Source organism: Oncorhynchus mykiss, chromosome 7 (genome assembly GCF_057628025.1).
Source record: "Oncorhynchus mykiss isolate SJ-2025 chromosome 7, ASM5762802v1, whole genome shotgun sequence".
Taxonomy (NCBI): Eukaryota; Metazoa; Chordata; class Actinopteri; order Salmoniformes; family Salmonidae; genus Oncorhynchus; species Oncorhynchus mykiss.
Window position 1 is genome coordinate 27,562,804 of NC_143028.1, and position 14,779 is coordinate 27,577,582.

The 14,779-nt window shown below is 40.9% G+C and overlaps 1 protein-coding gene across 16 annotated transcripts in view; it reads left to right on the forward strand.

Moving 5' to 3' along the window:
- The first annotated feature begins 218 nt into the window (after nt 1-218).
- rbm39a (RNA binding motif protein 39a) overlaps nt 219-14,779 on the forward strand; it is a 58,484-nt gene continuing 43,923 nt past the window's right edge. For 7 of the 16 annotated variants that reach the window (XM_021609073.3, XM_090240606.1, XM_090240607.1 and 4 more), the window contains exons 1-4: nt 291-833; nt 1,306-1,368; nt 3,136-3,185; nt 3,319-3,492. In XM_021609073.3, coding sequence (XP_021464748.1) covers nt 1,318-1,368; nt 3,136-3,185; nt 3,319-3,492 — 275 coding nt within the window. In that variant the 5' untranslated portion in view covers nt 291-833; nt 1,306-1,317. Of the gene's footprint in view, nt 834-1,305; nt 1,369-1,550; nt 1,615-2,673; nt 3,186-3,318; nt 3,493-14,779 lie in introns of all 16 variants that reach the window. The other 9 variants (XM_021609075.3, XM_090240605.1, XM_090240608.1 and 6 more) reach the window with 7 other exon arrangements.

The window sequence follows — 14,779 nt, forward strand, 5'->3', positions numbered from 1 at the left end:
TCTTAATTACTACATTTAACTACCATTAAATAGTTAATCCAGAGATTCTTACCTTTGCCTCGATTTGGCAGTCTCATCCAGATCATCATGGCATTTGTAGCTCTTCATGATAGCTACATTAGCATCTAATTAGCGGTTAATTATTATTATTATTATTATTTTTTTTTTTTTTGGGGGGGGGGGGTAAATATAGGCGAATATATCGCGATTTTAGAGATATACACGGTTATCAAAACGTCTCGCCAGGGTAAGCATACCTACACGAAACACAGCCCTTATTTTAAGTGTTTAAATCCCCTATGGGAAAAATGAATGGTGGAAAAACGATTGGAACCACTTCCTTGTTTGACCTCTAGGTTTTATGGGTATTATGACTCATACTGTGGTACTCTATTGAGTCTTAACATAGCAATCAATGGTTCAGTACAGTGTATTGATACATACTGTACCATAGATCTGGCAGACGACTGCGATGAAATTTCTCTGGACCGCGACCACAGATTATTTATAGCATGCGTCATTAGATGAGCACGGGAAAAAAGAAGCAACAACAGTGTTTCGCACTCATACATATTTCTCAGCACATCAAGTTTTTTTTGTATATTATTGTCTGTTTACACGGTGTATACCGTTTGATTTGGGATTTAAAAAGGTACCTTTGCAGTTACATGTAGCCATTGTTAGTTTGTATTAGCAACGTGGAAGAAAATATATTCGTAGCTTCAAAACGAGAGGCCTGCTAGCTACTGTTTGCTTGTTGCAACAAGAACCAGCTACAAGAAACCCTCACGAGTTGGTCTTGTTTGAGCAGAAACGTTTTCCACAAATTTCAGGTACGTTAATGTTCGCTACTTGTATATCTGAACGTTGTCTTTCGTAACACGTTGTATAACTAGTTAATTAACTTGCATACAGTATCTTAGTACAGTAACGATCTACGTGTGTGGTCATAGATTGCTACGGTTGTTACCTCCCCTGTCCATCTGTGCTAGCTAGCTAACGTGGTCAAGTCAAATAGGGTCTTTGGTCAAATGAACAACCTTGGCTAACCAAGATCAGCCGGTGTGTCAAACACACAGGCCGGTCGGATTTAACTAACTAGTAATGTTATGTGGAGTAAACTGAAACGTAACTGTTCGCTAATTAACTAACTATGTTAGCAGCATGTGTTGGCTAGCTAATGTTAGCGTAGGCAGCAAGTTGTGGTACAATAAATGCAAACAAACTTGCATCAACGGGGTGTAAATCCAAGACTAACGCCGTTTATTATGACCGTGTTTAAATTATGTTTATCTTCCCCTCTAGTACTCAATCATCATGGCTGATGACTTTGACATAGAAGCAATGCTTGAGGCTCCATATCGAAAGGTGGGTTTTGGCCTAAGGTATTGTTTGTGATTGTAATGCACTTTATTGTAAATACTGTGGTGGTCTATGTCACTTCTTTGCCCCAGACCCAACATTTCTAGCCTATTCTATGTGTGTTTCTGATGTGATGCTGCAGTTCCTTTTCAGACTATGAATAAATGCCCATCTATCTCTTTTTGTAGACTTGCCTAACGATATCTCACCTCTACTTCCATGAATTCCAGTGTGATCTGTCAAAAAATGAAGGTAGTAATTGCCCAATGTATTGCTGTACTGTGGTCCCCTTGGTAACATAATTGTGGTCATTGAATGGCCAGTCTACAAGGCGAATGCAGTGGATGCACAATAACATTTAATTGAGGGACTGGGTTCTTGATCAGGCCTAGTTGGCATTCTCCTTTATCTCAACAACTGGGCTAATGTTTTGTGCATGGACTATGCCGAACCTGTCAACAAATGCCTAAACCATCTTCTGAGCATGTGGGTGTTAACCAAGAGTTTGACAGCTGTCAAACAATGTCTGTCACATATCTGAGAAGTTTGTCAAAAAGTAGAGAAGTGTTCAGAATAGATTCTGACTGTTTCACCTCACATACAGCCTTTCTGCTTTGTGATAAACTGCAGAACTTTAGCCAGCTCGATTAGAAAAACACAAATGCCCATCGGGCCTGGTCGAGAAGCCAGTTCCTTTAATTTAAAAGACATACCATGGAGACAGTATTCAAATATCTGTATGCATGGTGTGGTTGTTCCACATGATTGACTTTACCCTGCTATTGATTTAAGACCGATATAGTGAAATCGGCCTCTGTAATGATAAAGGTTTGGTAAGCTGACACATTATTGAAAACATGATTGCATGTCCTTTACTTTCAATACATGAGATGTGTATGGTTAAGTACAGGACGCAGGTATGTTAGTTCACAATGTTCACTCTCATTTCTCATTCTAGTGAGGAAGGAAGTGTGGGTTTTGTCGTTACACTGCATTCACCAACAAGTTATACATTTTACATAACCTGTATAACTGAAAATTGCTTTTTCTCCATGGTTGACCAGAATGTAATTTTTTTGCATGCTCATTCACGAGGAGTACATGTTTATTTATTCATATGTCCATTATATTTGCCACACTTTGATGTAAGGCCTATATTTAATAGAGTACAAACAGTAGGAAACATGGAACTCTTCTATGCTGCTGGCGACAGTACCAACTAGGGAGTTTCATATACCTCATCTTATATTTAATCATGACTTTCCTTGGTAGTTGATATTACTAAGCAGTGTGAATCCCTGTTTGCTTCAGGGCGAGATGTGTGACAGAGGTGGCATCGAGCTCTTACAGTCCACGAACGAAAATTGGTGAAGATCACTGGAATGGCATCCCCCCCCACTGGAAATCGATCCGTTTTGGGTTGCTAGCATGGCCACATTGGTCTTAGGCAAAGAATAGCCTTGGAACTGATCTGGATGGGGCTGCTTCAGAAAAATGCACCAGAGATATGACTTTAGATATGGATAATTACTCATAGAACTTGACTAGATGCTAAATGTCTCATCGACAGTATGATTGGAGAGAGAGAGAACAAGTGAATAGACACTATTTAAAAGCCCCTAACTGTAGATCTCAGTCCCCATGTAAACTTTAGCATGAATACTTTTTTTTAACAATTATTATATTTTCTCTTGTTCCCACCCCCCGTTTATCCCGACAACTTCAAATGTTGCCTCTTCGTCCTCATGCTGTTCTTCTATCGACCCTGCTTAGGATGAGATCAAGCACAGTAGTCCAAATGGGCACAAGGAACGCAGCAAGAAGTAAGTGAAACAGACATGGTGTAGTAACAAGCAACGCTCACCCAAATCTATTTATTATTTTGACAATTGTTCTAAAATGTTTATTGATCTTTACTTATTCACTGCCTCACATTGAGTCATTCTCTTTCCTCAGGAAAAAAAAGAGCAGGAGTCGAAGCAGAGACAGGAAGAGAAGCAAAAGCCGGGATCGCAAGAAGAGCCATGACCACAAGCGGAGCCGCAGCCACGAGCGAAAGCGGAGCCGCAGCAGGGAGAGGCGCCGGAGCAGAGAGCGCAGCGGCCGCTATAGGGACCACAAGACCACCTTGTATGTATGCATGCCTCATCTGGTGTCAGTATTTCCCTTCAGTCTGCATCACCCTAGTTTTAGAGGCTGCTGCCCTATGTACATAGTCATGGAACACTGGTCACTTTAATAATGTTTACATTCTGTTTTACCAACTTCATGTATATACTGTATTCAAATCAAATCAAATTTATTTATATAGCCCTTCGTACATCAGCTGATATCTCAAAGTGCTGTACAGAAACCCAGCCTAAAACCCCAAACAGCAAGCAATGCAGGTGTAGAAGCAAGTATTCTAGTCGAGGCCTCCTATTTAACTATTGCTGTACATATAATATTCTTCAGATACACTACATATTCTATCCATGTTGTCTTTATATATATACAGTGGGGCGAAAAATTATTTAGTCAGCCACCAATTGTGCAAGTTATCCCTCTTAAAAAGATGAGGCCTGTAATTTTCATCATAGGTACACTTCAACTATGACAGACAAAATTAGAAAAAAAAATACAGAAAATCACATTGTACGATTTTTAATGAATTTATTTGCAAATTATGGTGGAAAATAAGTATTTGGTCATCTACAAACAAGCAAGATTTCTGGCTCTCACAGGCCTGTAACTTCTTCTTTAAGAGGCTCCTCTGTCCTCCACTTGTTACCTGTATTAATGGCACCTGTTTGAATTTATCAGTATAAAAGACACCTGTCCACAACCTCAAACAGTCACACTCCAAACTCCACTATGGCCAAGACCAAAGAGCTGTCAAAGGACACCAGAAACAAAATTATAGACCTACACCAGGCTGGGAAGACTGAATCTGCAATAGGTGAGCAGCTTGGTTTGAAGAAATCAACTGTGGGAGCAATTATTAGGAAATGGAAGACATACAAGACCACTGATAATCTCCCTCGATCTGGGGCTCCACGCAAGATCTCACCCCGTGGGGTCAAAATGATCACAAGAACGGTGAGCAAAAATCCCAGAACCACACGGGGGGACCTAGTGAATGACCTGCAGAGAGCTGGGACCAAAGTAACAAAGCCTACCATCAGTAACACACTACGCGCCAGGGACTCAAATCCTGCAGTGCCAGACGTGTCCCCCTCCTTAAGCCAGTACATGTCCAGGCCCGTCTGAAGTTTGCTAGAGAGCATTTGGAAGATTGGGAGAATGTCATATGGTCAGATGAAACCAAAATATTTTTTTTTGGTAAAAACTCAACTCGTCGTGTTTGGAGGACAAAGAATGCTGAGTTGCATCCAAAGAACACCATACCTACTGTGAAGCATGGGGGTGGAAACATCATGCTTTGGGGCTGTTTTTCTGCAAAGGGACCAGAATGGGGCCATGGGGCCAAAGAATGAATGGGGCCATGTATCGTGAGATTTTGAGTGAAAACCTCCTTCCATCAGCAAGGGCATTGAAAATGAAACGTGGCTGGGTCTTTCAGCATGACAATGATCCCAAACACACCGCCCGGGCAACAAAGGAGTGGCTTCGTAAGAAGCATTTCAAGGTCCTAGAGTGGCCTAGCCAGTCTCCAGATCTCAACCCCGTAGAACATTTTTGGAGGGAGTTGAAAGTCCGTGTTACCCAGCAACAGCCCCAAAACATCACTGCTCTAAAGGAGATCTGCATGGAGGAATGTGCCAAAATACCAGCAACAGTGTGTGAAAACCTTGTGAAGACTTACAGAAAATGTTTGACCTCTGTCATTGCCAACAAAGGGTATATAACAATGTATTGAGATAAGTATTTGGTCAATAACAAAAGTTTATTTTCCACCATAATTTGCAAATAAATTAATAAAAAATCCTACAATGTGATTTTCTGGATTTTTTTTTTCTCATTTTGTCTGTCATAGTTGAAGTGTGCCTATGATGAAAATTACAGGCCTCATCTTTTTAAGTGGGATAACTTGCACAATTGGTGGCTGACTAAATACTTTTTTGCCCCACTTTACATACATACATACATTCATGCATACATGCATACATACATAGTTGAAGTCGGAAGTTTACATTCACTAAGTTGACTGTGCCTTTAAACAGATTGGAAAATTATGTTGTGGCTTTAGAAGCTTCTGATAGGCTAATTGACATAATTTGAGTCAATTGGAGGGGTACCTGTGGATGTATTTCAAGGCCAACCTTCAAACTCGGTGCCTCTTTGCTTGACATCATGGTAAAGTCAAAAGAAATCATCCAAGACCTCAGAAAAAAATTGTAGACCTCCACAAGTCTGGTTCATCTTTGGGAGCAATTTCCAAATGCCTGAAGGTACCATGTTAATCTGTACAAGCAATAGTACGCAAGTATAAACACCATGGGACCACGCAGCCGACATACCGCTCAGGAAGGAGTCGCGTTCTGTCTCCTAGAGATGAACGTGCTTTGGTGCGGAAAGTGCAGCTCTATCCCAGAACAACAGCAAAGGACCTTGTGAAGATGTTGGAGGAAACGGGTACAAAAGTATCTATATCCACAGTAAAACAAGTCCTATATTGACCTAACCTGAAAGACCCCTCAGCAAGGAAGAAGCCACAGCTCCAAAACCGCCATAAAAAAGCCAGACTACAGTTTGCAACTGCACATTGGGACAAAGATTGTACTTTTTGGAGAAATGTACTCTGGTCTGATGAAACAAAAATAAGATTGTTGGCCATAATGACCAATGTTATGTTTGGAGGAAGAAGGGGGAGGCTTGCAAGCCGAAGGACACCATCCTTTTGCTGCAGGGGGGACTGGTGCACTTCACAAAATAGATGGCATGATGAGGGAGGAAAAGTACGTGGATATATTGAAGCAACATCTCAAGACATCAGTCAGGAAGCTAAAGCTTGTTCACAAATGGGTCTTCCAAATGGACAATGACCCCAAGCATACTTCCAAAGTTGTGGCAAAATGGCTTAAGGACAACAAAGTCAAGATATTGGAGTGGCCATCACAAAGCCCTGACCTCAATCCCATAGAAACGTTTTTGGCCGAACTGAAAAAGCGTGTGTGAGCAAGGAGGCCTACAAACCTGATTCAGTTACACCAGCTCTGTCAGGAGGAATAGGCCAAAATTCACCCAACTTCTTGCGGGAAGCTTGTGGAAGGCTACCCAACACATTTGACCCAAGTTAAACAATGTATAGGCAATGCTACCAAATACTAATTGAGTGTATGTAAACTTCTGACCCACTGGGAATGTGATGAAAGAAATAAAAGCTGAAATAAGTCATTCTCTCTACTATTATCTTGACATTAAACGTTCTTTAAATAATGTGGTGATCCTAACTGACCTAGACAAGGGATTTTTACAAGTATTAAATATCAGGAATTGTGAATAACTGAGTTTAAATGTATTTGGTTAAGGTGTATGTAAACTTCAGACTTCAACACTAATGTGTGTGTTATATATATATATATATATATATATATATATATTTATATATATTTATTTGTACCAGTCAAAAGTTTTAGAACACCTACTCATTCAAGGGATGGATTTTCTCCATCTTTGTCTCAGCCATTGATGGAAAGCTATGCCTTTCTGGTCAATTTAAAATCAAGCTGAATGTGAATGAAACTCACTTTACCTTGTACAATTTTATTGCTCGCATAAACTTATTTGGCAGATGTTATTGCGGGTGTAGCAAAATGCTTGTGTTCCTAGCTTCAACAGTGCAGTAATATCTAACAATACACACATCTAAAAATGTTAAGCATGAAATAAAAAAAATATATAGGATGAGGAATGTCTGGAGTATGAATGTATGTCTCATTCAAGGGTTTTTCTTTATTTTTCATATTTTCTACATTGTAGAATAATAGTGAAGACATCAAACCTATGAAATAACACATATGGAATCATGTAGTAACCTAAAGTCTATTTATATTTGAGATAGTAGAAAGTAGCCACCCTTTGCCTTCACAGCTTTGCACACTCTTGGCATTCTCTCAACCAGCTTCACCTGGAATGCTTTTCCAAGTTCCCACATATGCTGAGCACTTGTTGGCTGCTTTTCCTTCACTCTGTAGTCCAAACTCATCCCAAACCATCTCAATTGGGTTGAGGTCAGGTAATTGTGGAGGTCAGGTCATCTGATGCAGCACTCCATTAAGCTCCTTCTTGGTCAAATAGCCCTCACACAGCCTGGAGGTGTGCTGGGTCATTGGCCTGTTGAAAAACTAATTATAATCCCAGTAAGCGCAAGCTAGATTTAGCGTATCGCTGCAGAATGCTGTGGTAGCCATGCTAGTTAAGTGTGCCTTGAATTCTAAATAAATCACAGACAGTATCACAAGCAAAGCACCATCACACATATCCTCTGCGGCAGAGGTAACTCTGGGACTTCCTTTCCTGTGGCGGTCCTCATGAGAGCCAGTTTCATCAGTGTGCCTTGAATTCTATCACAGACTGTGTCACCAGCAAAGCATCCCCACACCATCACTCCTCTTCCTCCATGCTTCACGGTGGGAACCACCTACTCTGCGTCTCACAAAGACACGGCGGTTGGAACCAAAAATCTCAAATTTGGACATATCAGACCAAAGGACAGATTTCCACCGGTCTAATGTCCATTGCTTGTGTTTCTTGGCCCAAGCAAGTATTTTCTTCTTCTCTTCTTATTGGTTTCCTTTAGTAGTGGTTTCTTTTCAGAAATTCGACCATGAACGCCTGATTCACACAGTCTCCTCTGAACAGTTGATGTTGAGATGTGTCTGTTACTTGAACTCTGAAGCGTTTATTTGGGCTGCAATTTCTGAGGCAGGTAACTGTAATGAACTTAACTTCTGCACCAGAGGTAACTCTGGGTCTTCCATTCCCGTGGTGCTCCTCATGAGAGCCAGTTTCATCATAGACCTTGATGGTTTTTGAGACTGCACTTGAAGAAACCTTAAGTTCTTGAAATTATCTGCATTGACTGACCTTCATGTCTTAAAGTAATGACGACTGTCATTTCTCTTTGCTTATTTGAGCTGTTCTTGTCATAATATGGACGTCGTCTTTTACCAAATAGTGCGATCTTCTGTATACAACCCCTACCTTGTCACAACACAATTGATTCAAATGCATTAAGAAGGAAAGAAATTCCACAGGCTAATAGGGATTAAAAAATAAAAAAAACTTACTCTCATCAGACTGAAACTTTACCAGTTAAAAGTATACATAAATACAAGATGTTATTGTACTATACGTTTTATTTATAAATGTATTTTAAATATGCAAATGAGGCAAACCCTCCTTAAATATGTGCTACTTTGCATATTATGAGAATCTGTTTCTCAACACATTGCTTCAAGGCAGAATGTTTCTTGTTTTTATTGTGATAAGACACTCAATGGTCAGACTTTTACAGATCAATTTATCAAAATATTGAAATTTAATGGAATTGTATGTATGACGGCTGCATATTTTGTATATACAGTGCCTTGCGAAAGTATTCGGCCCCTTTGAACTTTGCGACCTTTTGCCACATTTCAGGCTTCAAACATAAAGATATAAAACTGTATTTTTTTGTGAATAATCAACAACAAGTGGGACACAATCATGAAGTGGAACGACATTTATTGGATATTTCAAACTTTTTTAACAAATCAAAAACTGAAAAATTGGGCGTGCAAAATTATTCAGCCCCCTTAAGTTAATACTTTGTAGCGCCACCTTTTGCTGCGATTACAGCTGTAAGTCGCTTGGGGTATGTCTATCAGTTTTGCACATCGAGAGACTGACATTTTTTCCCATTCCTCCTTGCAAAACAGCTCGAGCTCAGTGAGGTTGGATGGAGAGCATTTGTGAACAGCAGTTTTCAGTTCTTTCCACAGATTCTCGATTGGATTCAGGTCTGGACTTTGACTTGGCCATTCTAACACCTGGATATGTTTATTTTTGAACCATTCCATTGTAGATTTTGCTTTATGTTTTGGGTCATTGTGTTGTTGGAAGACAAATCTCCGTCCCAGTCTCAGGTCTTTTGCAGACTCCATCAGGTTTTCTTCCAGAATGGTCCTGTATTTGGCTCCATCCATCTTCCCATCAATTTTAACCATCTCCCCTGTCCCTGCTGAAGAAAAGCAGGCCCAAACCATGATGCTGCCACCACCATGTTTGACAGTGGGGATGGTGTGTTCAGCTGTGTTGCTTTTACGCCAAACGTAACGTTTTGCATTGTTGCCAAAAAGTTACATTTTGGTTTCATCTGACCAGAGCACCTTCTTCCACATGTTTGGTGTGTCTCCCAGGTGGCTTGTGGCAAACTTTAAACAACACTTTTTATGGCTATCTTTAAGAAATGGCTTTCTTCTTGCCACTCTTCCATAAAGGCCAGATTTGTGCAATATACGACTGATTGTTGTCCTATGGACAGAGTCTCCCACCTCAGCTGTAGATCTCTGCAGTTCATCCAGAGTGATCATGGGCCTCTTGGCTGCATCTCTGATCAGTCTTCTCCTTGTATGAGCTGAAAGTTTAGAGGGACGGCCAGGTCTTGGTAGATTTGCAGTGGTCTGATACTCCTTCCATTTCAATATTATCGCTTGCACAGTGCTCCTTGGGATGTTTAAAGCTTGGGAAATCTTTTTGTATCCAAATCCGGCTTTAAACTTCTTCACAACAGTATCTCGGACCTGCCTGGTGTGTTCCTTGTTCTTCATGATGCTCTCTGCGCTTTTAACGGACCTCTGAGACTATCACAGTGCAGGTGCATTTATACGGAGACTTGATTACACACAGGTGGATTGTATTTATCATCATTAGTCATTTAGGTCAACATTGGATCATTCAGATATCCTCACTGAACTTCTGGAGAGAGTTTGCTGCACTGAAAGTAAAGGGGCTGAATCATTTTGCACGCCCAATTTTTCAGTTTTTGATTTGTTAAAAAAGTTTGAAATATCCAATAAATGTCGTTCCACTTCATGATTGTGTCCCACTTGTTGTTGATTCTTCACAAAAAAATACAGTTTTATGTCTATGTTTGAAGCCTGAAATGTGGCAAAAGGTCGCAAAGTTCAAGGGGGCCGAATACTTTTGCAAGGCACTGTATTTACACATAAAATGACAAAACGACAAGATATTTAAAAAAATTGCCTCTGTAAAAATCTGACTACAAGACCTAACAATCTGTGGAATAATGTGAATGTACGTCCATTGAAGACTGAGAAAAATAAATTGGCGCACGGAGAACATGTCATTTTGAGAAAATGGCCGATTAAAGATAGTTTTGCTGCTCTAGGGATGTAATTATTGTTTAGATAATCTTATTCACTATTATGTATTGATTTACTTATAATTTCATCACTCTTTATGTGATGTGCAATGCAGAGAACGCTGGAAGAATGATCATTTAATTACGATAGTGAGTTATTGTAATGTTTGTTTGTGTCAATTAATCCCATAAAGGATGGGTTGGCGATTTGACACAAATACAATTGCATTCATTCATTCGATAGGGTAATGCAATTAAAATGTACTTTCCATAAATATGACAATTTGTCACATTTAATTCAACTCTCATTTATATATCACTTCTAAACTGTTTCAAGCAATAGAGCATATGCTTTGAATACTGGTCTGTTGGGCAAGTATGCAGTTTTAGGACAATTCTCATATCACTTTGCTCAATTTATCACATACAATGACTTTGTATGGCTGTTGAAATGTGCAGAACATTAATCAGCAATGCCTGCCCCATATGTAAGGCCCTCTTTGAGTTGTTGCTGGTGCCCCTTTATTTTTCTTGACTGTGTCATGGGACCTGCGCCTACGCTTGGCACTCTCCATTGAAGCAGCATCAGCTCTCACAACTCCTCTCTGATTGCTTCCAGTGTCACCAAAGTGCTGTCAAGCCACAATTTGTTCATCACATTTGATATAGCAGTGGCTTCAACATTGAACGTGGCTACTGCCATACTGGTTGCTCCGTCAATGTGGCTTTTGCCCATGAAGACAGTTTTGGGGTATCGTGACCATATTACAGAGTTCAGACAGTCATTTGTATTCTGGGATTCTCCGTGCTACATTCTTTTGAGGTTATCATTTGACATTCTATGATAAACAGTTACCATTTTCTGTGCAACCTCTCACATTTTTTTAATTATGCTCTCCAAGGTTTTTGTGACAGGGTGGATCTTCATTTCTATGGCTCTCTGGTACCAGCACCAATGCTCACAACTGTCCTGTTGTTGGAAGTGAATCCTCTCTTGTGCCAAGTGCCATCAAAGGATACATGAATGTCTATGATGGCATCCTCATCTTCCTTCAGCAACTCTGCTATGTCTGGGTCTATATCTGCATATGCTCTTCTAATTATCTTTGCAGCACTCTCCATTGACTGTAGCCCTCTCTGAATATCTGCAACTAAAGTGGGGGGCAGGACTTATGTCTGTCAACATTAGTCATAACTGCAGGACTAAATATCAGCATGTTACCCATTGTAAATATTTGCATATCTGCATGTAGTTACTTTATTTAAAACTCATTTATCTCTAATCACATTAGGCTACAGCCCTATGACACTGTAGGCCTATTTGACAGTCTCATTGTATAGTTATGTTTTCCTATCACTCTGTTTTATTAACTTTGAATACATTTGGAAATATTATTTATACACAGCAAGTCACCTGACAATAATGGTCTACTCTCCCTTTTTATTTACCTGTCATTCTCCTGTCATGTCTCTATGAGCTGAGATGCAAGGAAGGAATCCCTAGGACTTATTTTCTTGAGCTGCATAACCAAGTCCAAGTTCGTGGGCTAGAAGAACCATCCTCACATTTCTATCAAATGCCACATCTCCCCTGGAGCACTCCTGCAGCCTGGAGGAAGTGGAAACACACCTCAAATTCATCACGATCACCTTCACAGTCTGCACATTCTATCACGACAGAATCCCTGGTTGGTGGGGTCTATGGTGATTTTTCAGTCCAGTGTTTAGACCCTTAGGGCAAATCAAATTGGTATATTTGTGACGTTTGTGACGCTGATTGCTGCTAGTTGTCATCTTCATCTCGACTAATTTGCTTCTCTAAGTACACACCCCTGAGGTGCCCCAGTGTTGAGGATAAGCGTGGCAGACGTGCTTTACCACCTTGGGGCGGCCCGTCAAGAAGTCCAGGATCCAGTTGCAGAGGGAGTGTTAAACGCTGAGCTGTAGTCATTAATTGTTTTTATTTAGCTAGGCAAGTCCGTTAAATTATTATTTACAATGACAGCCTACCGGGGAACAGTGGGTTATCTACCTTGTTCAGGGGCAAAACAACATATTTTTACCTTGTCAGCTTGGGGATTCGATCCAGCAACCTTTCAGTTACTGGCCCAACGCTCTAACCACCTAGGCTACCTTCCACCCCAAATTAACAGCATTCTCACATGGGTGTTCCTTTTGTCCAGGTGGGAAAGGGCAGTGTGATTGAGATTGTGTCATCTGTGGATCTTTTGGGGCAGTATGCCAATTGGAGTGGGTCTAGGGTATCCGGGAGGATGGTGTTGATGTGAGCCATTTTCAGCCTTTCAAAGCACTTCATGGCTACCAACGTGAGTGCTACGGGGCGGTAATCATTTAGGCAGGTTACCTTCGCTTCCATGGGCACAGGGACTATGGTGATCTGCTTGAAACATGTAGGTATTACAGACTCAGATAGGTTGTCAGTAAAGACACTTGCCAGTAGGTCCACTCATGCTTTGAGTACACATCCTGGTAATCCATCTGGCCCAGCGGCTTTGTGAATGTTGACCTGTTTAAAGGTCTTGCTCACATTGGCTACCGAGAGCGTTATCACGCGGTCATCCAGAGCAGCTGGTGCTCTCGTGCATGCTTCAGTGTTGCTAGCCCCAAAGCTAGCATAAAAGGCATTTACCTCATCTAGTAGGCTTGCGTCACTGGGCAGCTCGCATCTGGGTTTCCCTTTGTTGTCCGTAATAGTTTTCAAGCCCTGCCACATCCAACGAGCTTCGGAGCCGGTGTAGTAGGGTTCAATCTTAATCCTTCATTGACTCTTTGCTTGTTTGATGGTTCATCTGAGGGCATAGAGGGATTTCTTATAAGCGTCCAGATTAGTGTCTCGCTCCTTGAAAGCTGTGGATGTTGCCTGTAATCCATGGCTGCTGGTTGGGATATGTACGTATTGTATAAACTGCCTTAATTTTGCTGGACCCCAGGAAGAAAGCAGCAGCTAATGGGGATCCATAATAAATACAAATGCGTACGGTTTCTGTGGGGACGATGTTGTCGATGCACTGAGGTGGTATACTTCTCAATGCCATTGGATGAATCCCGGAACATATTCCAGTCTGTGCTAGCAAAACAGTCCTGTAGTGTAGCATCCATGTCATCTGACCACTTCCGCATTGAGCGACTCGTGTACTTCCTGCTTTAGTTTTGGCTTGTAAGCAGGAATCAGGAGGATAGAATTATGGTCAGATTTGCCAAATGGAGTGCAGGGGAGAGCTTTATATGCATCTCTGTGTGTGGAGTAAAAGTGGAATAGAGCTTTTATTTGATTTATTTTCCCCTCTGGTTGCACTGATTTAAGTTTGCCTGCATTAAAGTCCCTGGTCACTAGGAGTGCCGCTTCTGGATGAGCATTTTCTTCTTTGCTTATGGCCTTATAGAGTTGGTTGAGTGCGGTCTTCGTGCCAGCATCTGTCTGTGGTGGTAAATAGACAGCTACGAATAATATAGATGAGAGCTCTATTGGTAGATAGTGTGGTCTACAGCTTATCATAAGGTACTCTACCTCAGGCGAGCAATACCTCGAGACATCTTTAATATTAGACATCGCACACCAGCAGTTTTTGACAAAAAGACACACACCCCCACCTCTCGTCTTACCAGATGTACAGTTTAAGTCGGAGGTTTACATACACCTTAGCCAAATACATTTAAACTCAGTTTTTCACAATTCCTGACATTTAATCCAAGTAAAAAATCCCTGTCTTAGGTCAGTTAGGATCACCACTTTATTTTAAGAATATGAAATGTCAGAATAACAGTAGAGTGATTTATTTCAGCTTTTATTTCTTTCATCACATTCCCAGTGGGTCAGAAGTTTACATACACTCAATTAGTATTTGGTAGCATTGCCTTTAAATTGTTTAACTTGGGTCAAACGTTTTGGGTAGCTTTCCACAAGCTTCCCACAATAAGTTGGGTGAAATTTGGCCCATTCCTACTGACAGAGCTGGTGTAACTGAGTCAGGTTTGTAGGCCTCCTTGCCCGCACACGATTTTTCAGTTCTGCCCGCAAAATTTATACGGGATTGAGGTCAGGGCTTTGTGATGGCCACTCCAATACCTTGACTTTGTTGTCCTTAATCC